Source organism: Budorcas taxicolor, chromosome 7 (assembly GCF_023091745.1).
Source record: "Budorcas taxicolor isolate Tak-1 chromosome 7, Takin1.1, whole genome shotgun sequence".
In the NCBI taxonomy this organism is placed as follows: domain Eukaryota; kingdom Metazoa; phylum Chordata; class Mammalia; order Artiodactyla; family Bovidae; genus Budorcas; species Budorcas taxicolor.
In genome coordinates this window covers 43,502,665-43,515,759 of record NC_068916.1, presented here as the reverse complement: position 1 = coordinate 43,515,759, position 13,095 = coordinate 43,502,665, and the positions used below count along the sequence as shown (strand labels likewise).

The 13,095-nt window shown below is 60.8% G+C and overlaps 2 protein-coding genes across 5 annotated transcripts; one reads left to right on the top strand and one right to left on the bottom strand.

Moving 5' to 3' along the window:
* Nucleotides 1-189: 189 nt before the first annotated feature.
* On the bottom strand, nucleotides 190-4,821 carry REEP6 (receptor accessory protein 6). Of its 4 annotated transcripts, none has more exons than XM_052643348.1 (6): nucleotides 4,632-4,821; nucleotides 1,403-1,496; nucleotides 1,180-1,318; nucleotides 876-1,044; nucleotides 599-681; nucleotides 281-356 (listed from the first exon to the last, which is right to left on the bottom strand). In XM_052643348.1, the coding sequence occupies exons 1-6, from the start codon at nucleotides 4,744-4,746 to the stop codon at nucleotides 345-347; spliced, it is 612 nt and encodes a 203-aa protein (XP_052499308.1). In that variant the 5' UTR covers nucleotides 4,747-4,821; the 3' UTR covers nucleotides 281-344. The 4 variants fall into 4 exon arrangements, with proteins under 4 accessions (XP_052499309.1, XP_052499308.1, XP_052499311.1 ...); XM_052643351.1 differs by having other exon boundaries at nucleotides 876-954; XM_052643350.1 differs by having other exon boundaries at nucleotides 1,460-1,496.
* A 1,468-nt stretch (nucleotides 4,822-6,289) lies between these two features.
* Nucleotides 6,290-12,029, top strand: PCSK4 (proprotein convertase subtilisin/kexin type 4). The gene is made up of 15 exons (XM_052643331.1): nucleotides 6,290-6,523; nucleotides 6,739-6,843; nucleotides 7,736-7,828; nucleotides 7,902-8,030; nucleotides 8,115-8,191; nucleotides 8,288-8,376; nucleotides 8,582-8,754; nucleotides 8,850-9,062; nucleotides 9,386-9,486; nucleotides 9,565-9,668; nucleotides 9,743-9,860; nucleotides 10,151-10,360; nucleotides 10,531-10,655; nucleotides 10,997-11,119; nucleotides 11,265-12,029. Exons 1-15 carry the CDS (start codon nucleotides 6,290-6,292, stop codon nucleotides 11,732-11,734), a joined length of 2,364 nt encoding a protein of 787 aa, XP_052499291.1. The 3' UTR covers nucleotides 11,735-12,029.
* The last annotated feature ends 1,066 nt before the right edge of the window (nucleotides 12,030-13,095 follow it).

Here is a 13,095-nt window from a genome sequence, read left to right as displayed (position 1 = left end):
GGCCTGAGGAAGTGGTGGAGGGCCAGGCGCGCTGCTGCCCAGGGGCCTGGGGCTGGCTAGAAGAGTTGGCTCGAGATCGGAGCCCACCCCGGGGCTTGCCAGGCAGCTGCGTGCCGGCGGCTGTGGTGGCAGCTACGGCCTGAGGTTGGGCCTGGCCCAGGCTGGTAGAACTCCTGAGGGCGGGCTTGGCGGGGAACGAGGGGCTGGTGGTGGGCTCTGCTGGTGAGTCGGTGGAGGAATCCACAGACGACTTGCGCTGTGGCACATCCTCCGTCTCATGGTCTGGTGTGTCTGCGTTCGGGTGGGCTGGGGGCTTTACTTGGCCTTCTGAAGCTGGGTCATGCTTACTTTCCCTGCTGTGGAGAGAGCACGCCAGGGGTAAGTGAGGTGGGTCTGCTTGTGCCGAGAGCCCGAGGGCCTGAGGGCCATACTCAGTCAGTAACACCTGAGCGCAGGCCACTGAGGACCAGCATGGGGCCCACTTGAGGGACCAGCAGCCAGCCCTGGCTGAGATAGAGGCAAGTGTAGGCACTCACACACATGCATGTGCGCTCACACACATCTAGGACCCCCCTTCCAGGGGTGGGTGCTTACGTACAGTCGACTCCGAGGGCAGTGAGGGGCCCGCTGCTGTGGCTGCTGGGGTGATAAGAGCCCGGCTGCGGGCCAAGGCCTGCAGGACTGGTTCCCGAGAGCGTGGGAGAGAGAGGCGGACAGTGAGACGGGGAGGAGGAGTGCTCGTCAGAGGCAGCAGGGATGCCAGACAGAGGCGAGTCAGTCAGGAGGACAGGAGGCAGGAGTGAAGTTGAGTGGGGCAGGGAAGCCGGGAGACAGAGACCAGACATACGGACACCACTCGCCCTGCATGCACGCACCGTCCTTCGTCATTCCGGCTGCCACGTCCAGGGCCCGCCCGCTGATGTCGCTCACGATGCTGTCCACGGCCTCGTGATGCTTTAGAAACAGAGGACGTATGATGCGATGATACAGCATATGAGCCCCGTTCCAGGGGCCGGGAGCCATGCAGAACAACAGGAAGGCGCACTACAGGCAGAGGTCAGGAGTCACACTGGGCCTCCCCCATCAGACACCTTTAGGGATGGGCCTGGCCTCCCCATCAGACACCCCTTTGGGTACCCGCTCCCAGGATGGAGTGGTGTTTCCCGGGGTGGTGCTAACCTTGCCCGCGTAGTAGAAAGGGAACCAGGACAGGAGTAGATCGCTGAAGAATTCGGCTAGCCCGAACAGGCCGTACACCACCCAGTATGTGAGCCACACAGTGTCGTCCTCTTTGCTTGGGCTCTCGATAGCTTTGATCCTGGGAGAGGCATAGCAGGGTCTGAGGCTGCCCAGAGAGTGCCTCGGCGCCCCCCACCCCATCCCTGCCCCAGCAGGCACTCACGAAGCATATGCGGGGTATGCAAAGCCGATGAGACTGCACAGCAGAGGAGCCCCGTACCCGAACAGAAGATACAGGCTTAGCAGAGTGGCGGCTCCTGCAGACAGAAGGCGGTAGGCATGGGCTTCGCCTGCTGAGCCCTGACCCCAGCATCCCCTGGGCCTGGCCCATACACCCTGCACCATCACTCCTCCCAGAAGCCTCCGCAGCCCCTGTAGCACCTGGGTACCCCCATCATGGCTCTGAACCTTGACTCTTGTGTCTATAATGCCCTAATATGTCTATCTCCCCCACAGGACTGCCAGCTCGCCAAGGGCAGGTGGGCACCTCAGGATTGGTCTGTACCAAGTACCTGCCCAGTGTTTATTGAATGAATATGGGATCTCTGCAATTATAACTATCTCACTCCAGGCCCTATAGGAGTGGCTGAGCCGAAGGGGCTAGAATTTGAATAGAAGTCATGGGAAAAGACAGATTCTTTACCCTCTGAGTCACCAAGGAATTCTATGGATAGAGGAGCCTGGTGGGTTACGGTTCATGGGGTTGCAGAGTTAGACAGGACTAAGCGACTAACACTTTCTACTCTCAGTGGGAGAAGAGGCTTCCCAGGTGGCGTCGGTGATAAAGAACCCGCCTGACAATGCATATGTAAGAGACATGGGTTTGATCCCTGGATCAATAGGAACCCATCCCAGTATTCTTGCCTGGGAAATCCCATGGACAGAGCAGCATGGTGGGCTATTGTCCATGGGGTCACAAAGACTGAGACACGACTAAGCAACTAAACAAAAACAACAATGGGAGAAGAACCTGAAAGTGAGGCCATTCTGTTGTTAATACTTGATTACTGGAGAGTGGAGAAAGGCAACAGAGTTTGTAACTTTGATCTTAGTCAAGGGTCTCTTCCCCTTGCTACTGCTGACTCTTGGGGGATCTTGGGCACTGTGGGGCAGGGAGAAACATCCTTGCCCCTCCCTGCTTGATGGTAGGAGCACCCCGAGTCGTGACCACCAGATGTCCCCAGATACTGTCCAGTGTCCCTGGGGGATAACAGGACCCCCCCCCCCCCCATGAGAGCCTTTGTCTTCGTGGCAGGATGCAAAGTGTCATTCAGAATCCCTCAGATGGAGAACTCTCACCCACTACGAGACCCCTAGTGAGTGTCTCTTTGCTTGGAGCCTCAGTTTCCCCATCTGTCAATGGGGCAGTAGTGGCCCAGTCTCTGAGGGTTGGTGTGGGGGTAACTAAATAAGATAAAAGAGGGGACCCCTCCCTACACAGTGAGCCCCTATGGTGGCCCAAACACACTCCCAGCAATGAGGGTTCAGAGGACATTGTGGGGCGGGGGGTGGGAGCCTCAAGTGTTAGCCACTCTGAAATCAGAATGGTTGCTGTTGCATTTATTAAGCTCTTGTATGCAGGGCTCTACCCTCCCCCTGTTCTATCTCATTCAACACCCAGGATGAAACAGAAGCTGGCGGGCAGGGGCCAGGGGTGGGGGCAGGGGCGGGGGTGAGGCTCACACTAGGTCACTTGGGGAGCCTCTGATCTCTGGGAGCACTTACAACCCCTCCCCCACCTCCAGGCTGTTATCTGCAGAGAGAAACAGAGGCCACCAGTGGCCTTCCCCTTCCCCTTCCCCCCCACCTGTGTTAGCCTTTATCCCTGGGGTCTGGCATCAGGAGAGGAACGGAGGAATCCCTGGCTGGCCTGAGGCAGCCTGCTCACTGCTTCCTCTGGGTTTCCTCCTCTGGTAGCTGGGAGCGGAGGAGGGTTTAGACAGTCTCAGGCAAGTGGGGCCTGAGGGTTTCTACATCTGGGAAAGGGGGTGGGGAGTGGCACCCCTTCCCTGGAGATTGCTAATTGGGGAGCAGTAGCTCTCCCAGGGCCCCTCTTCCCTCAATCTGGATTTCTGCAGCCTCAGCAACAGGAGGATGACTTGGGGCATGGGCGGGGGTAGTCCCCGAGATCAGCAGCAGATGGGGTGGGGGTGGGGTGCTCCAGACAGGGCAGATTGCAGGGGCAGCCTCCCATGCAGCTCCTACTGCTCTGGGCCGTTTTTCTGCCCTGTGACCCCCAGACTCCTCAGCAGGCCTCTCCCAACAGGCCCCTCCCCAGTGCTCTGTGACCTAAATTCCCCACTCACTGGTGACAGGGATGTGGAAAGCCAGACAGGGGATAAAGGGCTTGCTCCCAGGGGAGGTCCCTGGCTGACCCGACACGGGTTGGGCACCAGCAACCTGGAGGGACAGGCTTGGATCCTTCCTTGGGCTGCCTGACATTACAATCCCCCAGCTGGTGGGGGAACAGGAGGAAAGCGGACTCTCGGGATCTGTACACAGGTGCTTAAAACACATGGCATGTCCTCATCCAGAGCCGCCCCCCGGTGTCCCCCAAGACTCATTCTAGGCGGGCTTCTTGGAAGAGGTGGCAGAAGAGGGTTGGGTCTGAAGCACCAAAAAAGAGGGGAGGTACTTAAAGGGCACTTACTGGACAATTTCAGAGAATGGCAGAGGCCACCCAAGGTCACTGAGGAGGAAAGGCAGAGGAGGGACTGGAATGGAAGTGACAATCAGGGGTGACTGAACTCCCTCTCCATGGGCCCCAGCCAACGTTTCTGCAAGCCCACAGCAGCAGTCAAACAATCCAGCTCAGGGTGGGGCAGAGTGAGAGGGCAGGCCAAGGGGTTGAGCTTGAGGTGGGGTTGATTCTAGCAGGAAAACCTCGGGAGGGGAGGTGGGAGTGACCCTTCCTCTCCTGGTCTGGAGCATCCCCTGGGAAAACGGGAAGATCTCTACACTTGCTTCCAGGCTGGAGTCCATCTGGGAAGAGGGTGGCGAGACTGGCAGGGCATTGCTACCTACCTGCCCTCTCCTCCCCCGGGACCAGAAGAACAACCGGAAGAACCGGACTTCTGCCTGGAGGGCACCCAGGGCCAGGAGGGAGGAGGGGGCAAAGGACGGCTGCAGGGCCCAGAGGGGGTTGGTCCTCGACTGAGGTCGCACGGCTAGGGCGAGAAGAGACTGCGGCCAGAACCAAGGTCCTGGTCTACGACCCATCCCCAGGATCTCGGTCTCCTCGCTGGACTGTGGGAGCGCCCCGCCGCCTGAGTTGGAACCCGCAGCAGGGGCGGCTGGAAGGGAGAGGGTCCGAGGCCCCGATAGCCCAGGGCTTCACTGTGCCTGTCGGCGAAATGGGGCGGCAGCCCCAAGCGCTGCCCCCGACGGCTCACCCGTGGCCAAGTACCGCTTGTCGACACCTGTCTTGGCTTCGAGTGCCCCTAGCGCTTCGGTGGCCAAATTCCTCTGTTCCAGAAAGCGCTCGAAGCGCTGGCGCAGGCCGTCCATGGCACTTGGGCGCCCGGGACTGGCAGCTTGAACTCGACCGTCTCCCCGCGCACCTGCTAGACTGCTTGCGCGCCGCCTTCCTTCTGCGCGAGCCGCACCGCTCAACTCCCGGGCGGGTCTCCGCCCCCGGGCTGGTTTCCGCCTCCTGCCCTCCGCTCTGGCCAATGGGAGGGCAGGGCGGACAAAGGAGGTGGGGCCTGCCCCGTCTCCTCCGCCGCATTGCCCTCTGGAGGGCCGCGGCAGCCGCAGCCGCGACTTTAGTGGAAGGGGGCGGGGCGCGTTGACTGAGGACACCGATTGGCTGAGCGGGAGGGGGACGTAGCTGATTGGAGGTGCGGGGTCATGGCCGGGGGATTATTGGCTGAGCGGTTGTGGGTGGAGCTGGGGCGGAGAGAAGAGCGCTGGGAAGGGGAGCTGGTGGGCGGGGCTGGAGAAAGTTCAGAGCTGATTGGAGAAACAAGAAGATGTTTATTAGGGAAAACAGAGGGGAAGTGGGGCCGAGAGGAGGGACAGAATCGGAAAAGCGGTGCTTCAGTTCAGTTCAGTCGCTCAGTCGTGTCCGACTCTGCGACCCCATGGACTGCAGCATGCCAGGCCTCCCTGTCCATCACCAACTCCCGGAGCTTACTCAAACTCATGTCCATCGAGTCGGTGGATGAGATGCCATCCAAACATCTCATCCTCTGTCATCCCCTTCTGCCTTCAATCTTTTCCAGCATCAGGGTCTTTTCCAATGAGCCAGTTTTTTGCATCAGGTGGCCAAAGTGTTGGAGTTTCAGCTTCAACATCAGTCCTTTCAATGAATACTCAGGTCTGATTTCCTTTAGGATTGACTGGTTTGATCTCCTTGAAGTCCAAGGGAGTCTTCTCCAACACCACAGTTCAGAAGCATCAATTCTTTGGTGCTCAGCTTTCTTTATAGTCCAACTCTCACATCCACACATGACTACTGGAAAAACCATAGCTTTGACTAGATGGACCTTTGTCAACAAAGTAATGTCTCTGTTTTTTAAATATGCTGTCTAGTTGGGTCATAGCTTTTTTTCCAAGGAGGAAGAGTCTTTTAATTTCATGGCTGCAGTCACCATCTGCGATGATTTTGGAGCCCAAGAACATGCGACTAAATGTAGGAGGCGGGGTTTATTCAAAAGCACAATTCTGGTTGGATTAGGAAGGAGGCAAGGCTTATTCTAGGGGTAGGGGTGTATATGAAGTGGGCGGGACCAATGTGGGGCGGGGTCAATTATAGCAACAATGAACTCGCTCCTCTAGGTCAGAAGAATTGCGGGTCATTGTACAAACGGGGAGACTGAAGCTCCAGAGGGTTTGAGTCTACAGAACACCGGTCTGAGCATGTGTCTCCCCCACACTTCTATTAGAGCTTTGCGCCCTTCCAGTGGGGGAGCCGCAAGGCTCCCTGGGAGTTGAAGCTTTTCAAGGGTTGCTATGGCGCCGGGGGCTGGGCGGGCGCTTGGGCCGTCTCGGCGGTTTGGCCAGGAGGAGGGGCTTTCTGAGGCCCCGCCCCGGCCCCGCCCCCGCCGCCATGCGGCCCGCCCGTACTGCGCTCTGTCTGCCCCTGACCTTGGCCCTGGGCCTGGCGCTCGTTGGCCTCATGGCTGTGGGGTGGGCCTCGGCCCGGGCCCCCGTCTATGTCAGCAGCTGGGCAGTGCGGGTGTCCCAGGGTTACCAGGAGGTCGATCGCCTGGCGCGCAAATTCGGCTTCGTCAATTTGGGGCAGGTGGGCGGGACCCAGATTGACGGGAGGAGGCGGGAAGATGTAAGAAGGGGACCCAGATCTCTGCAGATGGGACGGGGCCCCTCGTTCCCCATATATCAAGGACCTCCAGCTCACCCCTGCCTTGTCTAACTTCAGATTCTGGGAACCCCCAGACGCCACCTGGTTGGGGGAAGATGTAAGAAGGGGACTGGCCCCAGCCTGAGAAGAGCTCCATCAGGGGAACCAGGTCTCAGCCATGCTCTCCTTATTCCCAGATTTTCCCTGATGGGCAGTATTTCCATCTGCGGCACCGGGGCGTGGTCCAGCAGTCCCTGACCCCGCACTGGGGCCACCGCCTGCGCCTAAAGAAAGACCCTAAGGTGAGCCTGGCCTTCCCCCAAAGGTTTCTGCCACCTCCTATTATTCTTGTAATTGTAATGAATGGCTGTGTGACCTTGGGCAAGTCACCAGCTTTCTGAGTCTTGGTATCGATTTGGCTCCCTAGTCTACAGTGGGGAGCCAGATGGGGAAGATCTGTGGAGAGCAACAGATAACATGTGAGTGCAGCACTCATCCCAGGGCCTGGTGCCCTGTCAGCATTTCTTGTCATCCCCCTTCTCTCCTGTATCTCACCCAGAAAGATCAAGGTCCCCCAGGTATAAAGACGCTGGCCTGGGGAGCTGATTCACAAGAGTCAGCCTGAAACCCGCCAGGTGCACTGGTACCAAGAGAAGAGGCTGGTTGGAGATGTGGTCTTGATAGAGGCCAGGTCTGGCTGATGGGTTGGGTGTGGGGGTCAGAGAAAAATTCAGGGGCAGCTTCCATGTCTGGAGATGAGCAAATGGGCAGAAGATGGACCTGACTGCTGAGATAGAGGTGGGAGGGGGAACATGAGCCAGTTGGGAAAGGGGGTGGGAGTAGAACAAGGAAAAGGGGGAAGGGGTATAGGTCTGAGGAAGAGTGGCCCGAGGCAGGCAGGAGGGCATGTGCTAAGGCCCTGGGTGCAGCAGCCACTGCAGTTGCAGCAGAGGAAGCCTGGTGGGGTCCAGACAGGCAGGGGGCCTCTCGGGCTTCAGGGCAGACCCAGTAAGAGGCCCGCCCAGACCCTGGAAGCAGATTTTGGCCTCTTGGCCAGGAATCTGCAGAAGAGCTAAGAGGCAGGGCCCTCTAAAGCATCCTGGTGTGAGGACAGGAAGCTGGGAGTCGGGCGGGCTGCTCACAGGTCCAGCCCCTCCCACAGTGTGGTCTCCTCTGCCCCCCACCCACCACCAGGTGCAGTGGTTCCAACAGCAGACAGTGCAGAGGCGGGTGAAACGCTCCCTGGTGGTGCCCACGGACCCCTGGTTCTCCAAGCAGTGGTACATGGTGAGCTGGCCGGGCCGGGCAGCGGGGCCTGGCCATCTCAGAGCCCTCCTGACCCTGGCCCCGCCTTGCACAGAACAATGAGATGCAGTCAGACCTGAACATCCTGCAGGTCTGGAGCCAGGGGCTGTCAGGCCAGGGCGTCGTGGTCTCTGTCCTGGATGATGGCATCGAGAAAGACCATCCAGACCTCTGGGCCAACTACGTGAGCCTGCGGGGCTGGGGTGAGGGCTCCCTCATGTCTACCGGCTGGTAGCAGGCCCTTCATGTCTCCACCCCCCTCCCCCAGGATCCCCTGGCCAGCTATGACTTCAATGACTACGACCCAGACCCTCAGCCTCGATACACACCCAGCGATGAGAACCGGTAAGCCTGGCGTCCCCAGGGGTGTGGGGGCAGCCCCTGGTTCCCTACGAGGAGCCAGGGGGATGTGATGGGCTCCTGTCTCTGCCCTGGTGCCAGGCACGGGACCCGCTGTGCCGGGGAAGTGGCAGCAATGGCAAACAACAGGTTCTGTGGTGTGGGCGTCGCCTACAACACCCGCATCGGAGGTACTCAGACTAGGGGGTGGGGAGCCTCCCGGCCTCACACCCTTGCTGCTGAGCAGTGGTGCCAAGGTGCCAGGCCCAGGGTGGAGGAGAACTGAGCACCGCCCCCCCCCCCCCCCCCCCCGTCGTCGATGCCTTCACCCCCAAGCGGGGAGAGCACGGGGCACAGGCAGGGTGTCCAGCAAGGCTGCAGCTGCCGCCCATGCAGGTGTGCGCATGCTGGATGGCACCATCACCGACGTGATTGAGGCCCAGTCGCTGAGCCTGCAGCCACAGCACATCCACATCTACAGTGCCAGCTGGGGCCCCGAGGATGACGGCCGCACGGTGGACGGCCCAGGCATCCTCACCCGAGAAGCCTTCAGGCGTGGCGTGACCAAGGTGAGTGGGTACAAGGCATGGCGGGTCCGGGGCCTACATGCGAGACTCCCGCCCCACCCCAGGCGGGGTCCCTCTGTGCTGGTCCCTTCCTGCAGGGCCGAGGCGGGCTGGGCACCCTCTTCATCTGGGCATCAGGCAATGGTGGCCTGCACTACGACAACTGTAACTGCGACGGCTACACCAACAGCATCCACACGCTTTCAGTGGGCAGCACCACCCAGCAGGGCCACGTGCCCTGGTACAGCGAGGCCTGTGCCTCCACACTCACCACCACCTACAGCAGCGGTGTAGCCACAGACCCCCAGATCGTGAGTGCTCCCCTGCCCCCTGCACCCTCCCACGGCCAGACTCCCAAGGCCTCCTGCCTCTGCCTGCCCCACCCAGCCGACTGTCTCTCGCCTTCCCCCCTGTCCCCTGCCTGGCCTCCTCCCAGGGCTGCCCTGTTGGCACTTGACACAGAGTGGGGTCCCAGACCATGGGTTGACACCCCTTCATGTGCCCTCCTGTCTACTCAGTGCCCCAGCCCTGCTGTTGTGCTCTGTGGTGCCTCTTTCTTGAAGCCCTTGGGACTTTTGAAGCAGGGTGGGGTTTCTATGGGCACTGGTCCCAAGCCCTTGTCTGTGCCCCCCAGGTCACCACAGACCTGCACCACCAGTGCACGGACAAGCACACGGGGACCTCAGCCTCCGCCCCACTGGCTGCGGGCATGATCGCTCTGGCTCTGGAGGCCAAGTAGGTGAGGGTGGGGTCCCGCCAGCCACCCGCGCCCCACAGCGTGGCTCTGGCTCACCCACCCTCGCCCACTTGCAGCCCGCTCTTGACATGGAGGGACATGCAGCATTTGGTGGTCCGGGCGTCCAGGCCCGCCCATCTGCAGGCGGAGGACTGGAGGACCAACGGAGCCGGGCGCCGAGGTGCGGCAGGGCCTGGCGGGAGGGCGGGGCCGCCGCAAGCACAGGGCCGTGACCGCCGGCCCCTCCCCCTGCAGTGAGCCACCACTATGGCTACGGGCTGCTGGACGCTGCACTGCTGGTGGGCATGGCTCGCTCCTGGCTGCCTACGCAGCCCCAGAAGAAATGTGTCATTCATATCGTGCACACCCGCACGTGAGCGCACCCCTCTGCCCGCAGGACGCCTCCATCCAACTCAGCCTTTGTGCCTACCTCCCCACAGCTGTTCTCCTTCCTGCCATCTTGCCTTTCCCTCCCTTCCCCAACCTGCCACCTCCCCCAGCCCTCCTCCACCTGCTTCTGTACCTGCCTTCTCCCTCCACCTCCCATTGCTACCTGGGGAGTGGACACAGGGAGGCGTGCCCTGAGGTCTCAGTTTACCCGTCTGAACGAGAAGAGGGTAGGCTTCAGGATCTGAGCCCAAACTCTGCCTGGCCCCCCACCAGCAGGCCAGCAGCAGAGGCCCTGGCCCCCAGCCCCATCCTGCCGGTCATGCACGTGAGGAAGAACGTGTCGGCCTGCGCCGGCCACGCCAACTCCATCCGTTCACTGGAGCACGTGCAGGTGCAGCTGTCCCTGTCCTACAGCCGCCGTGGGGACCTGGAGATCTCCCTCACCAGCCCCATGGGCACCCGCTCCACCCTCGTGGCCATCAGGTGCAGGGGCAGAGGCCGGCCCTCGGTGCAAACTCTCCCTCCTTCCTGGGTGCCCCCATGGGGAGGAGCCTGAGCACCCCAGAGTCAGGCAGGCTGGACCCCAGCCCTGTCCACATTGGCCATGCTGGTCAGGACTCTGGTTGTGAACCCCCCTCACCTGTCTGTCCCAGACCCTTTGACGTCAGCAGCCAAGGCTACAACAACTGGGTCTTCATGTCCACCCACTTCTGGGACGAAGACCCGCGGGGCTTGTGGATCCTGGGCCTGGAGAACAAGGGCTACTATTTCAACACAGGTGAGGTCCAGCTGGGTGCTGGCTGGGGCTCCACCCATACCCAGCTTGCAGACTGGAGCCCAGGGCTCTTTAGCTGTCCCCCTCCGCCACCTCAGAGGGCTCCCGCTGGTCTCCTGGGAGAGACTGAGCAGGCGGGACTGGCACTCAATAGGTGCTCACTTACCAGCACACACCAGGTATCTGGTTCCCAGCCTACAGAGGGTACTGGGCAACTCTGCACTGTCTGTGTCCAGGGTTCCAGGATGGGGTGTAGGTGGCAGGGCGGGGGGCCCGGAATGGCATGACCAGGCTGCTGACAGCCTCTCCCCCTCCGCCCCGTGCCCACCACGACCCCTGCCCAGGGACGCTGTACCGCTACACGCTGCTGCTCTACGGGACAGCTGAGGACATGACGGCGCGGCCCTCGGGCCCCCAGGTGACCAGCAACGCGTGCGTGCAGAGGGACACAGAGGGGCTGTGCCAGGGTGAGTGCCCGGCGCGGCATGGCCCATTTGCCGGGAGGTGGCAGCAGGGGCAGTGTGCGTGTGCGGCCTGGGGTGGAGGGGCAGGCAGGCCAGGGTGGCAGGTCCCAGCCTCACAGCCCCATGGCCGTGTCTGTCCCTCATGCAGAGTGCCACAGCTCCGCCTACATCCTGGGCCACCTTTGCCTCACCTACTGCCCACCAAGGTACTTCAACCACACCCAGCAGGCGGTGACTGCTGGACCTGGGCACTCAGCTGTGCCTGCCATGCGGGTCTGCTCCAGCTGCCACTCGTCCTGTTACACCTGTCGAGGCAGCTCCCCGCTGGACTGCACTGCCTGCCCTCCGCAGTCCACGCTGGACGAGCAGCAGGGCTCCTGCTCGGGACCCCACCCCACTGAGGCCCATTCCCAGTCCACAGCGACTGCCTGCCCCTGCCCCCATGGCCCAGCCCAGGCCGTGGTACTGTCCCTGCTGGCCCTGGCATTTGGGACCCCCCTCCTCTGCCATGTTCTCCTCGTGGGCTGCCTGCTGCCATGGATGGGCCCCCCTAGGACAGGGGCCCACTCTAGTCGCCACTCCAGAGCCCACAGCAGGCTGGAACCCAGAGCCGGCTGACAAGGACAGCCAGCATGCTCCTCGCTCGAGCCCTGATGGGCACCCCCATCCTACTGTCCAGACTGGCGCCCCATAGGAACCTGCCCCGGGAGGGCCCTGGCAGCCTCGGAGGCACAGGCCAGGGGTGGCCACGTGGGATCCTGCACCCCGGACTTGGCAAGTCAAGGTCAGAGAGAGAGAGAAGTCTCATTGCATAGTTTGGGTGGTGTGTGTGAGTTGGGGGCAACCAGGCGGGAGGCCGATATCCCGATATCCCTTCCCTGTCCCAGAGTGGAGGGAGGGAGAGGCGGAGCAGACGACACCGTCCAGAGTTTCCTCTCGGGCACCTCCTCCTCTGACTGTGCAGAATTTGCAAATAAAGGTTGAACAGAAGGTGCAAGTCTGTGGGGTCCTTGGGGCACCACTCTCTTCCCCACGGTGTGATTGCTGGGAGCGGGGGGGAGGTGTGCCATGCATACCATGTCTGTCCCTGGAGAAGGGGTCAGGCTCAGTGGAGTCCAGAGCCCATGCCCTGGGGGGTGGGGGCTGGTGGGCTCCTGAATGACAGCTGTGGCAAAGCCTCTGAGTGCCCTGGAAGTGTCCTGACCTGCTCTTACTGCTCTCCCATCCTTTTTTCTTTTTAAATTTAACGTTGGCTGCACTGGGTCTTCAATGCTGCGTACAGGCTTTCTCTAGTTGCAGTGCGTGGGCTTCTCGTTGTGGTGGCTTTTGCTGTGGAGCACAGGCTCTAGGTGCTCGGGCTTCAGCAGTTGTGGCACATGGTGTTAGTTGCCCCATGGCATGTGGGATCTTCCAGGACCAGGGATTGAACCTGTGTCCCCTGCACTGCAAAGCGGACCCTTAACCACTGGACCACCAGGGAACTCCCACCTTTTCCACCCTTATGCATGAGTTTCTCTTTAAGGTAGAGAACTAACAGAAGTGTGATCTGCAAATGACAATTGCGGATCTACCCACACGGCCTGTCTACCGTCTTCCAATAACTGCACTTTTCTGTTTTTCTGAGGTCCTTGGGAGGCTGAGGGAATCATGAACTGGAGATACAATGCTCTCACTCCCTCAGACCTCCACTTCGCCATCTGGAAAGTGGGTTCTCCACCTCTCTGGAACTGAAGGAGGATCCCAAAGTGCAGGGGGGGTGGGGTTGGGGTAGGGAGGGCATGGATGGAGCTATTGAGAGTCCTTCGTCTGTCCTCACACACATCTATGGGGTGGGGACATGTTCCTCGTTCCTTCTGATTTTCAGAGCTGGGAGGCAATTTCCACAAGGAAGTGGAGGCTGGTTGTGCCTTGACCACAGGCTTTACTTGAACTCCATGGAGGCAGTCCTGGTTTGTTGCAGGAGCCCCAGAGATACTCCT